Source organism: Pseudopipra pipra, chromosome 1 (assembly GCF_036250125.1).
Source record: "Pseudopipra pipra isolate bDixPip1 chromosome 1, bDixPip1.hap1, whole genome shotgun sequence".
In the NCBI taxonomy this organism is placed as follows: Eukaryota; Metazoa; Chordata; class Aves; order Passeriformes; family Pipridae; genus Pseudopipra; species Pseudopipra pipra.
The window spans coordinates 147,502,333-147,527,940 of record NC_087549.1 but is presented as its reverse complement, the minus strand read 5'-3'; the positions used below and the strand labels follow the sequence as shown (position 1 = coordinate 147,527,940).

At 37.3% G+C, this 25,608-nt stretch overlaps 1 protein-coding gene across 6 annotated transcripts in view; it reads left to right on the top strand.

The window, feature by feature from the left end:
• The window catches only part of RBM33 (RNA binding motif protein 33), a 103,698-nt gene that overhangs the window by 27,384 nt on the left and 50,706 nt on the right, over positions 1–25,608 (top strand). For 5 of the 6 annotated variants that reach the window (XR_010425511.1, XM_064638253.1, XM_064638229.1 and 2 more), the window contains exons 7-10: positions 1,849–2,020; positions 8,821–9,029; positions 10,732–11,038; positions 15,893–15,951. Coding sequence is in view for 5 of the 6 variants with exons in the window: in XM_064638253.1 (XP_064494323.1) it covers positions 1,849–2,020; positions 8,821–9,029; positions 10,732–11,038; positions 15,893–15,951 (747 nt within the window). In the remaining variant the exon portion in view is untranslated. The remainder of the gene's footprint in view (positions 1–1,848; positions 2,021–8,820; positions 9,030–10,731; positions 11,039–15,892; positions 15,952–25,608) is intronic. The other variant, XM_064638243.1, reaches the window with a different exon arrangement.

Below are 25,608 nucleotides of genomic sequence, written 5' to 3'. Positions count from 1 at the left end.
CATAGATTTAATAGAGATATTGCTACTCCTTTCTCTTCTGAGAGTCCCTCTTTTGAAAGTAAAATGCTAAGCCTGTCTTTCCCTCTTGTTTGTTTTTATTAAACCACCTTAGCATCTCTTTCCTTGCTAACATCCCTCCTCTGTTCCAGGAGTCTCAACGGCCTGTCCTCAGAGGTGTTTTGATTATACATTGATATGTTAATCAGACCAATTGTACTCAATTTGGGTTTGCTTTTTTGGTTTATATCTCTTTCACTCTTGAAGTTTTGGGGCTTTTTGTCTGCTATTCTGTCTGGTTTTAGCTTTTTTTTTTTTTTTTTAATAAAATTGTTACATAAAAACAAATACATTTGTGAAGTATAAGGCTTTGACTGCTTCCTTAGCTATATCTTAAAGCATTTTTGTGAGGTCAGAAAGTGTAGTGCTTGGATGTTTACCAGGAATGGATAAAAAACATTCTGAGATAAGGGGATGATTAAATGAAAATAACTTGGGATCAGGAGTCCATTAAAGCCCGGGAATTAAGTACACAGATCATTTATTCACCAGACCGGAGTTATAGTAGCTTTGAGCTGGAGTTCATAAGGTGTGCTGTCTTTTAAACCAGAAAGTGTCTTGCCAGATCATCCTCTTTCTGGTCTTGCTTCCCACGTTTTTTTTTTGTTATGGATGAAGTTGGGCTGCTGGATAAGGAAATTTGCAGTCTCTTGCACAACTAATTCCATTAATTCTTTTTCTTGATTTGTGAATTGATACGTGTCTGCCTGACTGTCACACTTGGTGTGCTTTTTTCATATAAATTTCAACACTGATCTGGTTAATTTGAAGTTTAAAACATTTTTGCATGTTAGATTTCACTCGTTTAGTAATTGGTCCTCAAGCAGCATAAAAGTTATAGTGTATTTGGAATCTTTGCATAGAGCCTACACATGCATTTTAATTCTAAGAAATGAGTAAATGGGCTTGAACAAGAAATAACCAAATACACAGTAACAGAAAAATTTTATGGAAAATCATACTGTATTAGAACACTTCTAATTTTCAACTGCTGACATCAAATATAACTTGTGTAACATTCTGAAACATTATTTTCATCAGGCCAGCACAGGAAAATGAAATGGATTTTTTTTCCCCTATTAATTTGAAGGAGAGGGATCCCTTTTTATTTGGGACATTATCTAAATAAATGTTCTCTGTTATAGAGAAAACTGGAAAGGGAGTAGCATTCCAGAATACAGATTGAGTATTTTCAAATTTTATTCAATACCGTTCTCCATTCTCTTCATCAATTGCTGAATTAAAAGTAGGAAATATTCAGGGAATAGAAAAAGTAAGGACAAGTACAGTTATGCATACCTAGAGGAATGAGATTGAGATGCATGGTTATCTGGTTTTTGTTGGTGTTTGTTAGTTTTTTTTAACAACAAGCTACTGATATTTTCTAAAAAAAATGAAAAAATAAAAAAGACCCTATCGGTTTACTGTTTGAAGTACTTGAAACTGGCAGTATCCCAGGTTTGTATCTTAGTGAATTCAGTGCTAAAATGTGAAAAAGTAGCTGCTAATCAAGTGGAGGTTCTAACTGGAGTTTCAATATTCCCTGAAAGGTTGCAGCAAAATGTGTTTTCTAAATAGATTTTACTTTATAATGTATTCTATAGTTCATATATTTCTATTTAAAAAAAAATTCACCAAGCTCTTAAATGTTCACTGAATTATGCATGAGCACAAAGTGTAATGCCAGCAAAATTTGTTCAAAGGGGCCTTTAAATAAAGATTTGCCTTTTGACGCTGATCACGAGAAAATAGATTTTTCATGTTGTGTGTCCTCTGTATTTTGTGATTTAGGCAGCGATTGGATCTCTGGAACTTCAAGAGGAAACAAAAGAAGAATCTGATGAAGAGGAGGATGATGATGAAGAGTCCGGACGATTACGTTTCAAAACGGAACGGAAAGAAGGAACAATAATTAGGCTCTCAGATGTGACAAGAGAAAGGAGAAACATTCCAGAAACTTTGGGTGAGGTTTTGTGGCAATGGACTGGTTTGCAGAGCTGTAACAAATGAAAGTAAAAGACAGGCTTGGGAAAACTTTTCTGAAAGTTTAATGGCAAAAGGTAGAACAGTCACCTTTTGACTTAGAGTGGCTTATATCCAAATTGTCCAAAGCCATATGTTGTGTCTTGTAGTGCATGTGGTGTCTGTCTCCTTAGGAATAATGTTTAAACATATCGTGTTTTGAAAATCATTGTTATATTTGTTCACTGGGACCTCTGTGGTGTCTTGAAAAGCTTTCCTGTCTTCAAGCAGCAGCTCTCTGATCTGTGCTTCACTGTGTATTGTGCTGGAATACATTTTAAGGAATTTCTTTGGGTGATTTTCAGCTGATAAAACAAATCTTCTTACTTGTGTTCTGTTGTGAAATACCTACATGTTTGCTGTTTTCCCCCAGGAATATAAGCATGCTCTGAACCTGTTGTGTTCCTGCTCTTGGATTGGCCTAGAGAAAATGTAACTTGTTGGGGAGTGTGTTAGAAAACACGGAAACCCTTTTTTTCTGGATTCAGCTTTTCTAATGTGAAACAATCTGGATCTCTTAAAGCCCCTTAATTATTTAGGCAGTGTCTAAAAGGGTATAATTTCTTCCTATTTGAGTAACAAAACATGAGTGTGTTTGTTTCTAGGAACACTGCTTAATGTATCTAATGAATTTGCCACTGCTACTTCAAATCAGTAGATTTGGAGCTTTCTTGCAGTTGCTCTGTTTTAGTCTATAGATAAAATCACTTTGTTTTATGGCTTTGAGAGTTAACTAAAGATCTCTCATGTGCTTTGGGTATTCAGGTGTATAGTACTGGTGTTGTGCCCGCCCCACTGGGGATAACCTCTTCATATTGGACTTAGAGTGGTGGCAATAATAATAAATAATAAGTAAAATTAAAATTAAGGTATTAGGAAGATGGGCAGAAATTAAGTTTTGCTTCCAGAAAGATGTACCATTCTCATAGTTTTGCTACTGAACCAAAATATCAATTCAAACTATGGAAAAAAAGCCCTGATCTTTTGAAGAGAATCAAGATACACAAGAGAGGTGAACTGGTAATGAAGGCAAATTGTCAGGTACTGTTGCCTAATTGTCAGATACAACTGGGAGAAGATGTGTGTTATGATACTTTCAAGTTTTGGCAGACTGTAGGGATGGATTCTTCACCCAGAATCCTTTAAGAGGGTGCCATGCAGCCTGAACTTAGAAGCTGGGTGCTTCTGCTTTCTTTACAGATGAGTCAGTGTCTTTGCACAGCAGGGCATTTTGGAATTGCATTCCCAGAGCAGATACTAGAGTACTAGAACTCACCCTGATGAAATTTTCCTCTTACCTTAAAAGCTTTGCTTTGCAAAGGATGCTAGTTTCTAAGCATTTTTCTCATGAATTGTATAGCCTACTAATTCTTTAATCTGAATGCAAGGGATTTGGGCTTTTACTATGCCTGCAAAAATTGAGAAGCCTTAATTCTGTAAAGAGGTGTTGTGGCTAAGAGGACTTGTTCGTGAGCAGTAAGGAACCAGCTGCAGAGGAGGCTGAACTAGACCTTCACAGTGGTATTCTGTGTCATGCTGTGAGAGATGTCAGTGCTTGATTTTGAATCAAAGGTATTTCTCCTCTGTTGTTCATATTTAGCAAATAGCTGCTTTTACTTGCAATGTAAGGCAAAGCATGTATTAGGGCCTTTATTCAGCATTGTTTTAACAATCAGGAATTGATTCTGATTAGAGTAAGACTGAAGGGAACCCTGTAGAGGCACAGAGTGGTCTATTCGGGCAGGGAGTATTTTAGCTGAGGTAAGTTCCAAATGTGTTTACAACCATAAGACCATGTGTTTACGTACCACATACAGACTACATCTTGTTTGTACAAAAGGTGTTGATGGCTTTACAAAACAGAGTATTGTAAAAGCAAGAGCGCTCTAGAATAACTAAATTTCTGCACATAATTGCAAGGTAAATGACAATTGCATGGGCATTTGTGTATCTGTGGATTTATTCTTCAGTTTAATCTAAAAATACCAGCCAGTGAGGAGAAAACAGTCAAGCTCCACTACAGGTTAAAAGAAGAATGGTTTGAATTAGACTTATTTTTAAATGTAATTTTAAGTGATTTGGGGTGTAGCTCTGAGATATAAGGAAGAGATGAAGCAAAGGTGGATGATTCTATAAAGAGGTTGTTCTGAAACTAGTATTTGGCAAAAATACAATCTTGCTGTTGTGAAATGGTTTCTATTCATACTAGCTTTTCTTGTTAATTTGTTGTTAAAGAGACCAGATGATTGACCATGTGGTAGAAAGTTAAACCATAAAAGATTCTTGTTTGCATATAAGTATCTACTTCCTTTTGAGATTATAGAGCAAATTTTTACAGATGCTGTAGTTTAAAAATGAAATTTTATTGCAGACCTACATCTCCTTACTCTAAAATATGAACATAGTTCAGAAAACACTTAAAGAGGAATTAACATTTCAGTTGAAGTTACAAACGTAATTTCCATCCTGTCACATTTTGGTGACCTTTTGTGACAGCTTGTCTCTATTGGAGGAGTGCATTCTTACTTACTGATTAAAGATGTCATTTGAAACCATTTTATTACCAGCGATAGTGAAATTAATCTTGACACTTAGAGACACCAGAAAAATAATTGCTGATTCACGGCATTAACTGTGTGTGTGAGAACTGTACAGTCAAGATGAGACTAAGTGTGTGCCAGTAAAACAGATGTAAAAATATAAAGTGTTCTCATGAATTTAGCTGAGATCTTTCCTAAACATTTCTTTATCCAAGCTAATGTAAATAGTGGTTTTGTAAAGTCCAAAGGAGGGGTACTGTAGGACAGCTATGCCGTTGATTTCTAGTGATACCAAGTTTGTCATCTTTGATAAGAAATATGTAACTTCTTTCAGTGCATGTAGTTGAAGTCTTCCCAGAGTGGAAATTGCCATTATTCTCTGGATTTAGTTACCTGTTAAGGAATGTAAAGGGAAAAAATGTCTTTGGTATCACCGAACTAAAGTATCCCCTCTGTATCTAATTTAAGAAAAAATCAAACCAAACCCTTACACTTATTCAGAACCATTTGCAAAGTGCTAACAAAGGTTAATTGGACGTGGCAGTACTTTTTGTTATGCCCTGCTTAGTTGGCTTATGTTCACTCTGATGACTAGTGGCTGAGATTTCAGGCATGACTAGGAAATTAAACTGAGTGGTTTCACTCTTGTCCTGTTGCAGAAGCACAGAGTGTAGGCAATTTGGAGATCTGGGTGATAAGGAGAAAAAAGTTACAACATGCTGCATATATATGTAAATGAATTTATATATTTATAGCTGTTCGAGAATGTGATTGGTGTTGAAAATCTCTGCCTTACCCAGGATAATACAGATTGTGGGATTTTCGGATCTGTGGGTTTGCAGTGCTGTTGTGCTCAGGGAGCAGCGGGAGGCAGAAGTAGCTGCAGAGGTGTGTGCTCAGGGTGGGTGCAGGCAGGAGCCAGAGCTGCCCCAGCCTGCACATGCTGTGCAGGGAGCCTGGCACCATCCAACTGGGCCCAGGGTGCTTTTGCCACATTTTACACAAGGTTTTAGCCAGGGAGAAACCCTTTAGGGAAAGCCAATCTCTTCTTCCTCTGCTCGTCACTTCATTTCTAGTTAGCAGTGTGATCTTGCTCTCAGGGAAGACAGGGACTCTTCTTTTCTTCCTCTGTGCAAAACCATCTTCCATGTTATCTTCTCTCCTTGATCTCTGTATTTGTGGCACAGTGCTCTCAAATACAACATGCAGCCCAGCTAATAATTGAACTGACTATATTTTGCTGTGTGGTGATTGTATATCTATATACAGCACTTGAGGTGTTCGTGGCATGAGTGTTGACTTTTGTGGTTCTGAACCTGCACTTGTGTGTCTAAGTGAAATTATAGGACACTGTTGCCTTAATGGCATGCTGTGAGGGAAGTATGTTTGATGTTGATGTAATCTCTTTTTTTAAAAAATCAGATGGTTATATTGTACTTCTGTGGTCATAGATGTGGTATGAATGCAATGATGTTTGCTGCAGTGAATTCCTGAGGGTTTTTATTTGGGTTGGGATGTTTTTTCCAAGGTTAGTGTTACACACATGTTCACTTTCTTGACTGAAAAACTGAACACGTGGACTCTGCCTTTAAGGACATGGCCTTTAAACTTTGAGAAGTTTTGTGTAAAGTGAGGAGGAAAACGATTTATTCATTTTAAAGAGAGTGAAAAGCACATCAAAGACCTTTGCATGGATACCGTCATCCCTTCCCTAAGGTTAATCAGCACAGTGCTCTGAAGTAATTTTGTTTAGAGCAGCCAGTTCTTTCTTCTGAAGTTGTTTGTATTCAGTGTTCTTCAATATGTGCTCAAGAGGCTGAGAGACTTGGCCATAATATTGCCTTTTAGGAAGTGTAGCTCTATTCCCAAGTTCATTAAAAACTACTTTCCTCACATGTGACTTCTATATAACAGGAAGTTGCTTCTTATCATCTGTCATGACTGTCGGTGGTAGGTACTTGTGGAACTGACTGAACTTTGTTTTCTGGACTACAGCCTTGCTGAGTTCAGGGTTCTAGTATGGAAGATGGCAGAGAAATTGTCCTACCTGAACTATTCCTGAGGAAAAAAACCGACTGTCCAACTAGCAGCACATCCAGTATGCTCTGCTGAGTTTAAAGGGAGGAGTGTTACTCCTTTGCAACATAGTGACACTATTTCCTCCCCTACCTATGTGGGAACTAGTGATCCATCTTTCTGGCAGACCAAGTCAAAGCCCGCATTTGCTCTTTCATGCTTGTAGACCTCTGAAGAAACAGAACTTGCTGCAGGTGTGGAGAGAAAGGAGGCTTGAAATTAGAGCTGTATTTTTCCCACCAAACTGGCTTTTTTATCCCTGACAGCCAAAGATGGCTAAGGTGGTTGTTTTAGTTGCGTCTGATGCTTTTGATTGCTTTAGATAAGAGTACATTTGTTTTAATTTTCCTCAGAAATCCATAGTGTGCACATATAATACCATACTAAGATTTGAGGGACTGTGGTTCCTTGCCTCTTTCTGAAGCATGTTGTGAGATGTTTCTGATAAAGCCTGATTGTCTTGGGCTCTGCTGATGTCTCGAGGCATGTGCCTTGAGGGCAGAGGTAGTGTTTCATAAGAGTATCTGCTAAGGCTTTATGCCATTTAATTGTGGTGTCAGAGAGGAGAGGAAAGGACAAAGAGAAACTTGTGTCATCACCAACACGAAAAAATGAAATAGGAAACTCTATGGCAGATCCTGAGCTTTTAGAAGTTTGCTGTGTTCTTACAGGCCATCAGCAAGTTCTGAACTTTTCCTTTAAAAAGCCACTGCTTTGTGGAGGTGCTGAATACTTCTGAAAACTGGGACATGCAAATTTACAGTCTTTGCAGCTCAGTCATGCAGGTAGTTTTTGTAGCCAAGTAAGAACAACGACCGCAGTGGGAATGCACAGCGCTCACCCTTCTCTGCCCTTCTGTCAATCCTCAACTTCAAAGACTAATGGAGATTACTTATGAAGATGTTTAAGAGGGTGGTTTAAGTAGCTTTGGCTTTTAGACTCGCAGGAAACTGTAAGAGTTTTCTAATTGCCTTAGCTATATGTTCTTGGTGTATATCTAGTGGAGATGCAGCACTAATGTCTCAGCTGCCACATACAAATTATTTTTATTCTGATATTCAAATATTGCAACCACTATGTGTAGTAGTGCCAAGTATATGTTATATTAATTCAAAATATGTTTTTATTTGTCAGGAGTTTGTTTCTTTTAGAGTAGTTTAATTTTGTCTTGTTAGAGGGAGAAGTCAATATCAGAGGTAACAGGGGATCTGACTGGCAAATGGCAAAAGACTCAACTGCATGTTTGAGGTAAAGTTTATTATCCTGTTTAGGTGATTCAAGCCTGGTGAGTGGCACTGCTCATACTGCCATGGTGTGTTTCCTGAAGTCTGTCGTAGACTTTCTCGGCATTTTCAAGTAATTTCATTACTTGGGTCTGTTACTGAATAGTTTTTCTCTTAATATTCTGTCAGCATTGTCCAAGATTTCAAGGAAATTTGTCAGTCTTTGTTGAGTACCCTCTCTTCTCTGGTGTTTACCTGTGATGTGAGTTGGGTGGGTGTTATCAGCAGCCATGTGTTTGTCTTGAACTGAGTACAGATTTTAATTTGTGCTCACTTGTGAAGTACAGCTGGGTCTTAAACCACATACAATAAAATAAATAATAATTACTTACATACTGGAAACTCACTTCAGCCATCAGAAAGTGCTTCTTTGGAACAGGCCAATGTGCAGAAGAGTTTGGTGGATAAAATCTGTTTATATGTAAGACTCAACAGATCCTTTACGGTAAAGTTTACTGGAGGTTCATTGTCCTACCTGACATTTTGGCAGATAAGTGAGATGCTTAAGGCAATAAAACTTTGAGAGAAGCCACAGCCACCTCTTACAGCAGAAGGCAAACTTCAATACCATCTTAAAAAACAAAACAACCAAACCTCTTTGTTCATGTTTGTTTCATTTATCTGCTGCTTTTTGCCTGTGCAAAAGACACTAATATCTGTGCTTTTTCCTTTTAGAGATGTCTGTAATGAAATGTTAACATGCCACCTAAAGGAGATCAAAGTGCCTGCAAATTTTATCCTAGTGCAGGGATCCTTCTATAGTTCTAGTAATGTTCTTTTCATTGTATTTTCCTTCTTTTCAGTGCAAAGCTAAAATATTTTTCCCCTTTGTCTCTTAACAGAGCTTTCTGCAGAAGCCCAAGCAGCATTACGTGAGTTTGAAGAGAGGGAAAGGCAGCTTAAACAGGGACGATACGGCTCCAGGAGAGGAGGGCGAAGAGGAGGCTCCATTATGTGCCACGGAATGGGAGAACAAAGGAGAGACAATAATGATAGGGGAAGAATGAAGGATCACAGGCCTGCACTGCTGCCAAACCAGCCATCAACAATGGTACCTTTTAATCCTTAGTGTTCTTTGAACGTCCTTTCAGGAAGTTATGGAGAAATGCATTCTAAACCGTGAATTTTTGCAAAGGTGGAATATGTGTTCCAGTGTAGACCTTTTGCTCTCTGTTAGGCAGGATGGCTTTGTGTAACTTGATGATTGTGAAGTATGTGCTTCCAAATGTGAAGTGCATTTTGACTCATACGACACAGTCAGACTTAACCTGCTGATTTGCCTGAGAACGGAGGAATAACTTAATTCCTCTGAGAAGTCCTCTACCTGTGACATGGAAACATGTTCTGTAATAGTAATGTAGTTTAAAAAAGATTATTCTGTAAAATATTTCTTGGTTTTTGTGCAAGAAATGTTTTTGGTGACACTTCTTAAAAAAATAAAAAAATCTGTTTGCCTGTCAGCCATGGAGGTAAATAAAACCCTAGGAAGGTATCATTACTTCCCTAGTAGATAAATTATTATTTGGGGTTTCAGATGAAGTTAAACTTTGTTGCTGCTTTTCTTCCCCTGTGCTTTGTGTCACAATCTAAAAGACTTTTTCCATCCAAAAAAACCCCAACAGCTCCAGCAAATGTGGGATCAAGAGGTAGCCCACACTTATTTTTGTTCACTTGCATAAAATGTACTGGTAACTGAGATTGTAGAACAAGGCCTGTGTGTGTCTTTGCAGGACAAGGTCGTCTGTATTAAACAGAGGTGATTTTTTCCAGCAGCAGTAACTAAGTGCTGGTCACTGGCAGGAGTCGGTGTTATCTCAGCGGTTGAGAGCCCTGCAGTAGAATGTTTCATGCTTTTAAAACAGTGAAGGTTGAATAATTTACTTTTCTGGTTTGCTGCAGTCTTTGCTAGCTATTTTGATTTTAAATGTTGTAAACATTTTTGTGCTTGTCACAGTATCTTCTTGTGTATACTATGTAGCTGTTTTGCTTTTTATGTATATGGCTGCTAAAAAAAATGTGTGACATCTTTGTTGCTAAAAGGTTGCCTCTTTGGGACTCTCTTCACTACCCTTTGGAAGTTACTGGATAGTACTAATATCTGGTGTCAGTGAGTTCAGAGGCAGAAGAATGTCTCTGAAAAGAAACATATTTTTTTTTATTAGAACTGATTTTGGCCATTTGTTGAGCAGCAAGAGACTTCCTTCCGTGCTAGGAAAGGTACCTTTGAAAGGTGTCTTTAAAGTAGTTTTTTCTTCAAGCAGTATGGATAGGTTTGCTGCACTGATAACTGAAGAATCTAGCTTAATTTGTATTTTGACTTTTTTTGCTAGTGCTAGGTCTGTTGTCTCATGCTCTTCTGTATGTGAGACAAAAGTTAGTGGATTTGTTCTGATACCTGGACTCAGATTTCCAGTGATCTTCACATGTACCTTATTGCAGTTGATGAGTTTCCAGTAACATGCAGAATGCTACCATATGAAACTAGGCAGTTTCACTGATAAAAATAATTGAGTCTGTCTGCATGCCCTCTGTGCTTCCTTGCTCTCTGCTCTCCTTCACATGAATGTCTTCGATTGCTCCTTTGCTTTTCCGTGCTGATAGTTCTAAACAGTTCCAGTTAATAAAGGGAAAGAAATTTTTCTGTTCACAATTGGCCTTAATTGTTCTCCAAAGGTGTCTTGGTTTTGTGCTCATTTATGTCAGGATATTTTTACTTCAAAGCCTGGTGACTTTGTTCTTTTGTCTGACTTTAGACTCATTCACAGAGGTTAATTCCAACACACCAGCAACCTGTTATGAGTCTGTTCCAGCAGCAACAACAGCAACAACAACAACAGCAACAGCAGCAGCAACAACAACAGCAGCAGCAGCAGCAACAGTTACAATCTCTGCTTCCTTTACAGCATCAGCATCATTCTTCTCCTCCTCCAGGGCTACATATGCCCCCTCCGATAGAAACGCCTCGAATCATGATGACTCCACCTCCAGTGACACCTCAGCAACCGAAGAACATACACATAAATCCACATTTCAAGGGGACAGTAGTGACGCCTGTACAAGGTGAGCTTTCTGAGCACCTTTCCAGTCATGCAAGAATGACTCATCTTATTCTTTGCCGGAGATGCAACAGTTTGTTTGTTTATCACTGCATGGAAATGTGCTTCAGGCTGCTGTTGTTTTCTTTAAGCTGGAAACAAATGTTTTGCCTGAAGTAAGACGTAATGTTGTTGGACTGTCACCAACTAAAATAGCAAAGCCTTTTCAGCTGTTATGTTTGTTGCTCTAATGTAAAGCCTGTCAAGAGCAGTAAAAATGGAAGCTGGAAAGAGAATGTGCTTTTTAAAAATAATAGATGTCAGTTCTCAAAACTAGGTAAGTACTGCAGTTTGTAATTTCCCACTTCATTCCAGCTTCAGCCAAGCATTCACAGAATGACCACCCACCTGTTTCAGTGAGAGGGTACTGAGGCACTACTTGTGCTGTAATTGCTCTGTGAAAGGTACCAGTTTGCTGTCCTTCCTTGACAAGATACATTCCTCAGTTCTCCTTTCAGGGCCAGATTGGTAATTATTTGATTCATAGCCTGCAAGTACATTTTTTTTTGTAAGTTAACACAAACACTCTGTGGGCTACACTTCTTAGGGTAGCTTTCAGCAAAGCTGGTAACGTTACTTCTTATTTAGGAAGTGTTTAATCCCTAAGAGGATAAAAAATGACTCCTGCATAGCTCTGATTTGTGATTTTGTTGGGATTAGATAAAGTAATCTAATGTATACATATTAGATATATACATATTTATACATATTTACCATTAGGTTTTCTGTATTTTTGCTCCTTCAAATCAGCAGAACTCCAAGCCAGTGCTATCTTTGCTTCATTTATTTAACCAATGAAAAGTAGGAACTTGGCAGGGTAGGATATTGCCAGTATATGGGGATCTATTAGGCTTCTCACAGATGGCTGTGTAGTAGCTGTGTTGTAGAGCTTATTTTGCTTTTCCCTGTGGTGCTTTCCACAAAATTATGCATCAAGACAGATTATCTGGAATCACTCCAAAAGATCCTTTGCTCTTGGATTTATGCCTTCTGTGCATTTTCCTAACGTTCCCAAAGTAGAAGTTACTGTTTTGTGAGAAGCAAAAATTGCTTTTAGACTATTCTTCTGTCTCCCTGTGAAACAGTCAACAAATCTTCTGTATCTAGCTGAGCAAGTGTCCTCCTAATGCTGGGAATGGCTGTTGAGGACTTGTGCTTTTCACTAATGTCAAAAGTATACCTGTGTATTTTCTTTCTTTTATCTGAGATTTTTTTTACATTACTGGGCAGCTTCAGGCGTGTCTCAACCTTCCCACTATGTCTGTGGTACTGTGGCTGTTGCAGGTGTCTTGCTTTATCTTGAACATAGTCTATTTTTCAGTCTTCACTTGCAGATCCTCATTTCACTGTAGAAATTTAATCTTCTTGATTAGAGAGCGTGTATTGGAAGCTGAGTCTTCTGCAGTGACTGAGAGTAGTGGTCATCTTAGTCTCTTAGTCTGCAGCAGTACAGTTATACATTTGTATGCATTTGCACACCTAAGGAAAATGTGTTTGAAATTAGGAGCCTTCTACAGGTAGATGAGGATAATTCTGAAATCTTCAATGTTATTTGCATATTAAAATGAACTTTTAAGCAGTCACTGCAGGCAAATGGTAGATAGAAATTCCAGTGTAGAGAATGCCATTCTAAACTTCCTCTTAAAAAGTGTTCCTCCATTTAATCTATCTGCTTGAAGCCCCAGTAGGCAGAGACTGATGGTTGACAACATAAGGATGTGTCTCACTTACAGCATCATTTATTTCAGGGTAACAGGAACTATGAAAGATCAGATTGACTTCATGTTCCTGATGATGGCCTACCTGTTCTTGACTGAACATATTTCCAGATACATGAAGGTTTTTACACATTGGAGGATACAGTCAGATAGGTGCAAAGTTTATTGGGATTCTGTTTTTGAGAACATTATGCCTGGAAGCTAAAAATGCCATGTCTGGAAGTGCATGATATGCACATTTAGGTTCTGGTAATTTTAATGGTGTGCTGTCATGTTTTAGTGTAGACTGGCATTTTTTCCTCTCTAATTTTATGGCAGGATTAAGCTAACATACTTCTAATTGTCAGCTCCAGGGACACTTTTCCCAGCTGCAGATCATAGAAATACACTTTTTCACCATCTTTTTGGTTTGAGTTAGTCTTGAAGCACATCGAGTATATCAGTATTTTCTAAAATAGACTCAAACCTCCTGTAAATTGTTATGAAATTTTCATGTGAATAAAATACCATATATAACAGCTCTAGTAGACAGCTGCTTCAGCCTGAAAGGAAGTAGAAGCACTCTTGAAGAATCCTATCATTGGCTTATTCCTTTGATGTTTCAAAGGCATATCTCTTACTGTGGCCACCATCTCCTTGCCCAGCCTTGAATCTTGGTTCAAAAAAATAGTTACTTTCAAGTCAGTTTTGTTTCAAATGAATTTGTACTATTTTTAGTCTTTGAAGCTTCATAAATGATTAAGGACTCAGTCTATCAAGTCCCTAAAACATGAGCTTCTGCGAATACCTTCTGCAGGTACTGTGCAGTTAGTGCTCAGTTGTGCCTCCTGTGGCATTTGAATCCCATGTCTTTTAGTTCCTTACTTGTCATATAACGAGTTTTCCCTTTTCTTTGTGTCCTATCCTGTAAACTACTTTTGAGTTGTAAGTAGCAACTTTTGCTGAATGCATCTCCAGATTTCAGTATGATCAATTCACTAATGCTGGAGGGCTGTACATAGGTGGACTGTGAAATACTGATCCAGCCTGTGATAACAGCTACTGTGTTTTTTCCCCTTAAATGTTTATACCACAAGTATCTATTTCAAGGATGCTGTGGCACTGCCAAAATTGAGCAGTTTATGGCAGCTCAGCGTGCTGTTTACCTTTTGAAAACTGCTTGGTGTCTTGGGAAAAATCACATTATAAATCACATTATAATTCTCCTAAGTAATCAATATGGGAAGTGCTTCTTCATCATTTCAGGTATAGCATTGGAAGCTATAGCACATATACAGCAAGAGCCAAATTAATCTTCTTAAAATAGTGTCTTACAACATGCTGTGTATTATTTTTGAAACATACTTTTCAGACCTATGGAATATTTGACATCAAGAAAATGAGGGCTTATTTGAGACTTCTTTGCTGCTGAAGTAAGTGTCCAAGGATTGAAAGGGCACAGAGTTTGAACTACTATCTTTCATGAGTAATAAATTAATTTGTTAAAAATATATAAATATATCTCTCTATATATGCTACTGCCAGAGGCAGGATACTGAAATAGGCTCAAGTGCTCTGTTCAGTTGACATTTCTCTACATTTCCCACTGTATGCTATTTTTCTCAGTGCCTCCCTGACCTGTAATACCTGAACTGTTTTAGGACTAGGTCTGTCAGGTGCAACCTGTCAGTTTTTTCCAGGTGGCCATGGCTGTTTGATATGGACAGAGGTTCATTAGAAGTCAAGATGAAACCGTTCAACTCATTTTCTCGCGTAACGTGATATGAAGCTTGCACACAGTCCTCCCCTGCTGAAAGATGGCTGCAATTAGTTTACCCCATCACTCTCTGACCCAGCAAACCACAAGTACTTAGCAAAAGTGGATAGAAGCCAGACATGAACATGAACTGAAAACAGCCTCTACTGCATTAGTTCTTGTGCCTCAATTCCCAAGAAAAAATGGACTTTTGAGGCATATTAGCAAACTCCTGTGTTGAGAAATGCACCCAACTTCTCACTCAAATTAGCTGCATTTCTTAGCGTCTTTCTTGCTCTGAAGTGTAACACAGTAGCTGTCTACAAGTCAGTGTTTCACTGTGGAAAACGTTTTCCTGTCACTTTCAGAAGTGCTAAAAACAAATTGAAGAAAGAACAACTGTACTGAAAGATTTTAGTAAATGAGCAAACACATTCGGTGCTGTCTGAAGTGCTTTATTTAACTTTTCTAGGCCTTTTGTTTAACATGGGAACATTGGTGTTTTTAACCACTTAGACAACTCAGAGAGGAAATAAAAAGTGCACTGGAAAATGGGAAATGTCATTGTACTGAGGATTCAAATACAGATCAGTCCCCAGGGTGATTCAGCTGTAGCTCTTTTTGTGTTGTGCCATAACATTAAGTGAATGTTCTGGGACATACTTTTTTGTGACTGGTGTTTGAAATGCAGTTGTATGGGCAAGTCGTCTATGCTAATCCTCCTGAAATACTAGTTTTGGAGTTATTTTTCAGGAAAGGCTCTCCTAATTCTTCTCTTTGTTGAATAACAGTCTTTCATCTGAGATCTCCAGTTCTGTGATCAGTTACATACAAGCACTGTGGTGGCAAGGCCAGGTTAAATAGTTTTTGTGTGCTGTTAATTGCAGCTGCCTGCCTCATTGTAACCCTCAGGAGCAGTGATTTATACCAGTTAGTGTCTCATGTCCATGCTTGTTGTGGTAGCTTTGTGGTGAGACTGGGAGATACCTAGGAAATGTTGAGTGGCATGAAGTAGAGAAGGCAAATGAATCGTGTATCCTTCTGCTTGAAACATGGAATTCTCTGTCAGCTTTGTCTAAGAGATGTCTTTGGCTGAATAACAATTCTAGTTTTTCTTTCTGCAACAAGGAGCAATTTAATTCTGGAAAATGCAGAACTAAATTATGTAAATTAACTAGGTGAATCCTAATTGCCCTGTTGCACGTGACAGGGGAGGGAATGGCTGCTTAAAGTTAATTGTAGGAGCTGTGACATGTGAGGGTAAAAGTAGCAGATTTTAATCATGTCTTTTTATTGCAACTGCCTTTGGAAATAACAACAACTGTTAGGTAAAACAAATGGTGTTAAAAGGTGCTTCTTGTTTCAGTGCCCTTGCTGCCAGTTCCTGCCCAACCAAGACCCGCTGTAGGACCCCAGAGATTTCCTGTGAGTAGCAGCTGTTTCTTACTCTCTGATATGGATAAGCATACATTTGCAAGGAAATATTAATATAGCAAATAAAAGCTGTTCTAGTGAAATATAATTTTAAGGATTTGTAAATATTGACAATACACTCTGTAGTTGAAAATGTTTGTTAAAAGCTTAAGGTCAATGGATTTTTGAGAGTAGAATTAATTCTGTTTAACTGTAAAATTGTTGAACCAGTCTCTCCAGTGGGAGAGGCATGAATGCATCTTGTCTTAAGGAATATAGGCTTCATTTTATTACTTGACTCTTCCTGTATGAATAGAATCCTTATTTTATTTGATATAATAAAAGGCTATTTGAAATAATCCCTAAGCTTAAAAAGCAGTAATATATATTTATTGTAAAACTCAGCAATCATTTTTATCATTACTTCAGGCATTTCAATGCCCTCACTTTTTAAATAAAAAATGGAACTGGCATTGCATGACCTTGCTTTCTCTTACATTTCTAACTTGGAAAACAAACAAGACACTTAGCTGCTTCACTAGGCTAATTTCACTTCATATTTTTTCTAGCTTTGTGAATGGAAAGAGTCCATGCTTCTAGAACTTTTCTCATAATTTCAGTTATCCCAGATTTCGAGTTGAAATGGTTTGAAAAGTATCAAAATAAGCAAAAGAAAACCTAGGTTGCAATATTACCTTAAATATTTTCAAACAAAGACCTGTATACTATGCTTCCCAAATACATAAAACACATAAAAATTATCCTGTGTTGATTTCAGAAACCTGCTGTGACTTTTGATTGCCCTGTGGCAGACCTGGTTGGTTTTGGTGCAGAATACTTTTCATACAGGACATGTAGCTGAGGAATTGTGATGAACATATTTTGTACAGAAACTGAGTTTTTGAATTGCCATTTTTCTTCTGTGAAGTCTTAAAAGGTTAAGCAGTAAAACAGCAGTTTCATTAAGTCAATTCCTGTTATATTTTATCTTCAATAAAATATTTCTGGAGCTATTTTTCTGTTAAAGGTATTGTGGTTTTCAGAGGAAATTTTCTTCACCAGCCTTTAGTATTATGTAGAGACCTTATTTACATTTTAAAAGCAATTTTAATTGTTTTTTTATGAAAACAAGTGTCTTGCATTTGTTTTTCTTTGACACTAAGTTGATTTGCCAATAAACACAATTTGAGATGCAAAAGCAATTGGAGGATAAGGAATATCTGCAAAGGCATTGTAACTGGTATCTTTGAAGTGTGTTTACATCAGTGTAGAAAAATTGGAAATTAATTTTTTTTAAAATTGACTGTGAAATTAGATTTTAATTCTGTTCACTTTTGGTTTCATAAGTTAAGAAGTACTGCAGACCTAGGTAATCTGTATGCAACAGTTTTTAGAAGGAAATAAAATAAATGAAATATTTTTTGGAAGGACTCTTGCTCCTTTAGCCTGCAGGAAAAACTTCATTGCTTGCTGCGTTTTTATTTACATAAGCAGTGCACCAGAAAAGAGTCACTGTAATTAATTTTTCATAAGGGGGAGGAGGAGGGCTGTCTAACCTGAGAGGATCCAGCAGTGTCATTTGGTGGTTGCCCTGACTGGTTTGGGTTTTTTCTGCTTCAGCTGGTAACATGCTGTATGACCCTGAGAAAGTTACTTCATCTTTCCATGACTCACTGAGTTACAAAGTGGGTATAAAATGGACTTCCCTTATGAAGTACTTTATAAATTTTGCATAGGTTATCAGTCATATTAGGATTAGGAATTAAGTGTCACTGTGTACATATCTCATGTTTGTTTTATTAAATGTAGTATGTTAGCTCTTGAGCTGAAGTCAAATTTACTTTCTGACTAAGGTTTTATCTTGCAGAACTACCTTTTTTGCTCTGTTACATGTCAGACGCCTTTGTGCCATTAGAATTCACTTGTTTATGTATAAATGTTCACTTACAGCAATACAGCAATGGTTAGACAACTTTGACAAGCCATTTGAAAAAGATCAAAGACTTGTTCCAAACTATAGTGCATTCATCCTTTTCTTCACTGTATAAAGAATCTCTGGATATGTAATGACTTGAATTTGCTCTTGTTTTTAGGATTGCATAATCAAAGGATAATAGTCAACTGATTTTTCTGATTACTTTGTTTCTAAAAACCTGTGTGGTTAGAATTAAATATTTGCAGTCTGCTTTCCACTTCAACTTTAAACTGGATGGTTTGTTTTGATTGGATGTGGCAGAGGTGGAAACATGGGAAGTAATGAAGTTCTGGCAAGGAAAAGACCAGGAGTGGCTAGTGCCATAACTGAAGGAAAAATTTGCCTCTGAGTTCTCTTCTTACCTAGGAGAGAAACCTCTTTGTACAGAGAGCCTGTGTGTGTTCCCAGCATGGGAAGAGCTTCAATCAGAGCTAATCAATTGCCAGTCATAAATCTATTGGAAAACAGGTGTTACTAATTTAGGGCTGATGGAATGACTTGTAACCATGTAATGGTTAATTCTTACAACCCTCTGCAGAAGGATGTAATTGAAGGGTTGAACAAAGTTGTAATGAGCATGTTAACATATGGTGTGAGTTCTAAATTATGGGACATAATGTAGTACTACATCAGGGTAGTGTTGATCAAGATTGAACCTTCTTAGAGTGGGAACTGATTAAATTCCCTTAACCTTGAATCTCAATTTTAATATTTCAGTGTAGAGTTCATTGTTCAATTATGCCTTTCTTAAAACTTAACCCATGAAATGTTTAGAGAGGAAGTGCCAGAAAGGATGCAAGGAAATTAATCTCTGTTCCCTGCTTAGAGTTTTTTTAACATTTACACTAATCTTGAAGAAAGCAATGAAGTTATCTATCTCTTACTCTATAAGAATTCAAAGTGACTTAGTGTGAATGATATTTCAGAGCTATATGCTGCTGATAAGGACTGAATGAATGATAGATCAGAGGTGTGTCACAGCTGAGAGATGTGGTGGACTTGTGGTAACTGGGAGTTAAAGACGTGAATTCTGCTTGTCTGAATTGCACAGTACTCTTGGGTGGCTGCAGTTCATAGTAATCCAGTCTTCAAGCGTAGTTTGAATTAACCTGGAATTGTGCAAGTGCCAACTGCCTTTTTTCTTTAAACTGTTTAAAGAACAGACCTCTTTGGCAGAGTCCTCCTGAAGGTCTTGCTTTTGTCATCTGCCTTTCCTTTAAAGTGGTTAAAACGCCTTCTCCCGAGTTCTCAGCATCACAGTTGGTATTTCACAAATAACAGTCTAGTTTGGGAAATGATCCATTTAGAGTAAGGTGGCAGAAGACTTTAATCACAGGCTAGTTGTATGTGTCTTCTGAAGTTTTCATGTGTTGTCTGACCAATTTATTAATTCCCGTGGATGCCCTGGTGCAGATATGGAGCCTGTGGGGTTTTTGTCATACAAGAATGACCATTGTGGTTCCTGTCCTCCATCCGGTGTTTATTGTGTGGGCTATTTTCTCTTTCCACTCCTGTGCTCTGTGAAGAAAATGGGGTAGAACAAGGGGAGAAGAAATTAAATAGAAAATGGAAGAGGTATTTCTAAATGCTTTATATGAAGGCTGCTGTTAACTGATTATTATAGAGGTCAGATCATTATAGAGTATGAAACTAGGAGCTATGCTGATGGTCCAGATCACACCAGCACATTCTGGGTCTGAAATACTTCAGTGTTTGCCTGAAGAAAAGTTTATAGAGGCTTTTGGCTTCAAACACCATTTATTTAACTTAATTAACACAATAATATTATATAGCACATGTGTACAATTTTTTTAAGGACATACAAAAGTAGAAGAAGTGTTGTCGTGCCCACTTTGCGATAGAGTGTGGCAGAGGAGAGATGTCAGCATTCTTCAGCCAGAAATTGTGAGGTATCCCTACCATCCAAAATTGGGGTTGGACTGAGGAATTTGGAGAGATGAGAAAGTTGGGGATAACCTGCTTCACCCTGTTAAAGGCAGAAAAGAGGAATTCCTCATGTCTGAGGCCATTTCCCCTCTCTCTGTGACCCAGATTCTCCTCTGAAACTGCTGCAGAGAGAGCAGAGCCTGTCAATGCAGCTGTATGCCTTTTGCCAGGAAAATTTTCAGGAAGTTGGAATATATTCTGATTTAGGCACTGTCCTTAACCTGTCACCCTGGGTGTGGTGTGAGCCGGGCAGATGTCCATCCCACAGACACATTTTATTAACTTTGGTCAACTTGAGTTTCAGAGCTGGAGTCAGGAATGGTCTGAAATGGCACAAAGCACAAGATGAAGTGACATGAGCGTCTAGTGACTAATTTGTGTGGCTTTTAATGCACAGAGCTTTTCTCTTTTAAGAGGACACCTTAGTGCACGGGGTTGGTGTCTTTCACATAACTGTTGGATTCAAGTCTGAAAATACTGAATTGTATTGCATGATTTATGTTTTATTCAATATTTTTAAGACTTTATTACAGTGACTTGTCCTCAGGCCCTTGTGAATATCCTACATCACATGTCTTTTTGGTTCCCAGTGTTGTTTTGATATGATTTGATTTTGGAACTTAGCACTCCTATTTAAAATAATCTTTAATCTCAAAGAATGCATGATTTTTTTTTTTTCCCCTTAAAAACCTTAGTAAACTTTTTTTATATTCTCATTGAAATGCTTCCACTTGATCTCCAGGACATGAGGTGGTGTCTTAAATGGATGCTGTGAAAGGCAGTTGATTAGTTTTGATTTATTTTTTTTACCATTTCTGGAAACTGTTTTGAATTCTGAGCTTTTGAGTGTTGTTTGTGATTCAGACACTGTTTTTAAGTACTTCATGATTTAATCTGTCAGAGGTTTTTAAACAAGTGACCAGTCATTGCTCAAAACAGATGTTGCTGTCCTTCACGGCCACTTGCTTGAAATTTTTCTTCTGAAAAAGGAATATATTACTATTTTACAAATTAATTCTAAAAAGTACATTAGAAAACAGTTTACTTATTTTTCCTAGGTGGTCCTTGGACTGACATGGATCAGCCCACACCACCGTTTTAGCAACCTTGGCTTGGTTTAATGAGATTACCGTGGATCTGTGGCTGTGGCTGTGCCACCTCCTGCAGGATATAGAGGCAGAAATTTGCAGTTCTTTTGAAAACAAAACTCCTTGCAATAGTGTTTGCGGTTTGTTGTGGGAAATGCAAATAAGGGAGTAAATTTTTTTCTTGTTGTTTCAAATTCAACCATAAGTGAATTTGAAACATGTGAAGGTTTTCTATCAACTATTATTAAGATGGTAGGTCATATTCTGCAATACTCACAGTAAGGACAAATTCTAAACAGTCCTGCATCTGAGCACAGAGAGTCATTTTAGAGTGATACTTAGTAACTCGTACGTTTGCAACAGTACACATGTAGGAGACGAACTGGTAATGGAAATAAAAATTGCTACTTGTGAAATGATTCTCTTACTTCCTCACAATTATTCTGCTTTAGCTATGGCTTCACTATAATGAGTAACAGTAAATGGAATTTTCACTCTATCGCTGTGTAGCAGTGGCAGATCACAGGTAGTGTAGAAAGCATTTTGTTTTCATTTACAGGATACATGGTATCAGGTGGTGTTGATTGACATTTCTTGGATACTGCTTTATACAGCATTTCATGCAAATCATGTTTGAATGAGACTGCTGCATCAAATTACATTTCTTTCAGATTATAGCCCTTGCAGGTGTGAGACAGAGCTTGTTCAGCAGCCAGCAAAAAGCTTGCATTTTTAACAGGTACTGTTTTCACAACTTGACTGCAAAGCCCTATAATTACAGCACTTAAGATAGTGAAGGAATGATGGGCACTTTCTCTTATCAGATCTATAAGTAGTAGCAAGCAGATGCAGCATGAGATCCCTCCAGCTGTCAAGTATTGTCAGGCTGGCATAGAGGGAATGCAGTTTAAAATGCGGGTGACATAATACCCAACATCCTCCATTTGCTAGTGGGCTTCTGATTAATCACGATTACCATACATTATCATACCATCAAATTTAATCATATCAATGAATTCCCATCTGCAGGAGGAGCAGCAGCAGCTAAACATGATGGTAACAGCTATTAAATAAGAGAGAAATAGATGGTTTCTAAATGCAGTAACCCTTTAACTTGTCATGCTAGCTCCAGTGTGCACACGCTCTGTAGATATTAAAATTGAGCAGAAGACTTGTGCTTTTATATTTTTTAGTTGTTGTCACTTACCTTTCTGCTTAGTGATTGCTGTTTAGCGCTGCCAAGTTAAAAACAGAGTTGTAGATTTTTTTTTTTTCCCTCTCTATTAATGATGCTGGATTTTCTTCAAGCTCAGCTTTAGTACCTGCTAAATACAGAATCACAGAGTGGCTGAGGTTGATTAGGACCTCTGGAAGTCACCTGATCCAGCCTCCTGCTCAAGCAGGGCCACATAGAACCATTTAGCCAGGCCCACGTCAGGATGGCTTTTGAGTATCTCCAAGGATGGAGACTCCACAAGCTGGCAACCTGTGCCAGTGCTCAAGAGTGAAAAAGATTTTATTTATATAGATAAAAATTGTACATTGTTTTTTTGTTGTATTTGTATGAATGAAATTTGAAGTTTTTAAAGAATTGTAAGCAAAGCACAAATTTTCATTAAGGCAAAGAGCAAAAGGTATTATGCATATGCTATTTTGCCATTAATTAGGCACTGTTAAAGAAGTACTTTGAAGAAATCAAGACTTATAAAGAAATCCAATTAAAATACACAATTGCCTTCTGAGTACAATGCACTAAGAGGAATTTAGTGCTTAAACACTGAATAGAGAACTGAAATACATCTACTATAATATTAGGGAGTCGTAGATGATAGTATAGTTGTCTTTAGCTGTTTCACTGAGCTGAGAAAATGTCCTTTTAAAAAGGAATATAGTACATTTGTGTCGTCACAATACAAATAAAGTAAATCTATAAACTGGTATTTGTTCACCTTCTGCACCTTCATTTTTTGCCAATTCTTTAGGATGTGAAAGGAAAAAAGCTTAATTCATTATAGAACAGTAAGTCACTACTGTTTACAATAAAATAAACTAATTTAGAGGAATGTTCTGGGTTGTGACTGTAGGATTCTTTTCCCAAGAAGGAAAAAATGTTCAGACCTTCTTACAGAACACATAAGTAGTACCTGCAAGCACACAGGGAGCTCTGACTATGTAAAATTTTCACATCAACATATTTGTAAGGTCAGAGATGTGTAGAACACCTCAAAAATGAGATTTCCTTACACAATTAAAAATTGTGAATCATGTAATTTGGCTACTAAATAATCAGGTCTGAAATGTCCTTTGCTAATGGTGAAAGTCCAGGTTAGCAGCAATTCTAATTTTTTTTCTTCTATAAAGCTGGCTGCTTCTTGACTTTTTTTGTAGCAACCTGAGCATCTTCTGTTGAAAGGAGAAGCATCATCCCCAAGTCACATTAAGGTTCTCAATTGTTTTTAAATTAATTATAACTGCACCTTCAAGCTTGGAGTGTAATGTAGAAATCTTGAATTTAATATTCATGATCCAGTTTAGTTGTAACCACAAAGTTTTTTCTAATTGTCAGTGACTTGCAGGTCACCAAGATACACAAGGTCAATAAACACTGTGGTAATATTTCCATGGAGAAGTCTCTAAGTCCAATGGAAATATATGAATATTGTTAAATTTTATCTCATTAGTTCTGAGAGCAGAGGAGGCCCAAAGGTTTTGGATCCCTAATTTTTTTCACATCCCTAAAACTGTTATCTTTCAGAAAAAAAAAATACCAAAAACAAAACAAACAAACAAAAAAAAAACATGCAGAAGGATTTTGTCTTTAAATAAAACAACTATGAAATTCTCATCTTTCAAGGGAGAAGTCATCATTCTTAATGGCACTAGTGTTCCTTACACTCTGACTCCAATTCCTGTTTGTATTGTCCTTAATCTTAAAAAGTTAGAGGGCACCAAACAAAAATGATCACACAGTCTTCTACACCCCACTCCTGAAGAGGAGGATTCCATGCCTTTCTCTCCTTGCTTGTACTGGTTTTCCATGTTTTCTGAATTCTGCTTTGAGACCTTAAACAGTGAAAATGAGACATTGGTGATTTCTCTTACAGATGATCTGGACTTGTGCCTAAATCTCCCAACGCTCTTTCTTGTCTTGGGGAGTTGTGTAATATCAAAGAGAAGTTTGTCCAAGTTGGGTGGTACATTTTAATATTAAAAATTACGTTCAGCTCTCTCAGACTCAGTCTGCCTGTAATGCCAGGGTCTGTGCAGTTCACATACTCGAACCAGCACTTGGCTATCTCCATGCATTTTCCCCTCAGGAAACGTATTCCAGAAGCTTTGACAAGACTCACATATGGGTAACATAACAATTGTTGTCTTAGCTTTCATGGCCAATATGAACTTTAATTTTCGTCCTTGTTTGGCATGAATTTAAGGCATGAATTTTTATATCAAGTGATCTTATACTAAATTCATTGGGAGAACCATGGTGCTTGCTAGGTTTCTGTTCCCCTTGATGGACTTATGTGATTGTCATAGACATCAGAGGAACACTACTGAGTCATTTAAACTGTATTTGAAGAAATATCAAAATAAATTTTATAATAAAAAAATTCTATGAGTGATTCTCTTTCTGTATGCTGTGCACAGTAAACGAAAATACTGTGAAACTTAAACATTCCACGCTTTGTGGAATATATAGATATATATTTCTACTGAAAATTTTTGAACCATATCCAAGATATAGGAGCAGGGTTTCCTACACAAGAGGATGAAAAGTCAATTCCTTGCATCAGAAGGTAGGCATTTTAGGAAAGCTTTTCAAAAAGTCTAGTAGCTGCTGAAATAAGAGGATTAACATCTTGTGACAGATGGCTATAGTTTTAATTGTCATAGGTTATAGTGGTCATTATTCTTTGCATTTAAACCATATAAGAAGAATTAACAGAGTGGCCCTGCTTAACTGTCAATGGGGTTCTCCTGGCTCTTTGCATTTTAAGTGAGATTAATAAATGAAAACATGTTGTAGAGGCAGGGTGTATTTTATTGAAAGATTCATGAAGTTTCAATGACATTGTTAAGGTATTTAATTAGTCTCATGAAAAAAAGTAGTGACCCTTTTAGAGAAGCTGATAAGTCATATAATAGCTGTTAGATCCTCTTTATTCCTTGCTTTATAAGATTAACTTTGTGCTAAGCAATTTATGCTAAGTTTTCCCTTTTATTGGTAACCAAAGTTATCTGTGCTTCATGAATAGATTATTGGAGATAACATCATGTAATTAACAAGAGATGCAGAAAAGTAAAAGTACAATTTGTGTAAGAATTGTATGAGAGAAAATGTTAATTTCTTAACTAGGAAGGATATTTAAAGGGATAAAAGGAAGGCAAAATAGTGCAGTTCTTTGGAAGGATTAAAGTAACCTTATCTCGTGTTCTTTCAGAAGGTGGGATTGCCTGAGTGTGTGAAAGTCATGTTCAATGAGCTATTCACACCTCTAATGAATTGTAGACACAAGTTTGCATTGCCTTTTTTTTTTTTCCCCAAAAGTGATTGATAAGGTGTAAGTTGTGCATTAGCTATATTGAATAATGGAAATTAGTAAAAGAGGAAATTGCACAACATGCAGTCATTCAGAATTGTATAAAAATGTCAGTCTG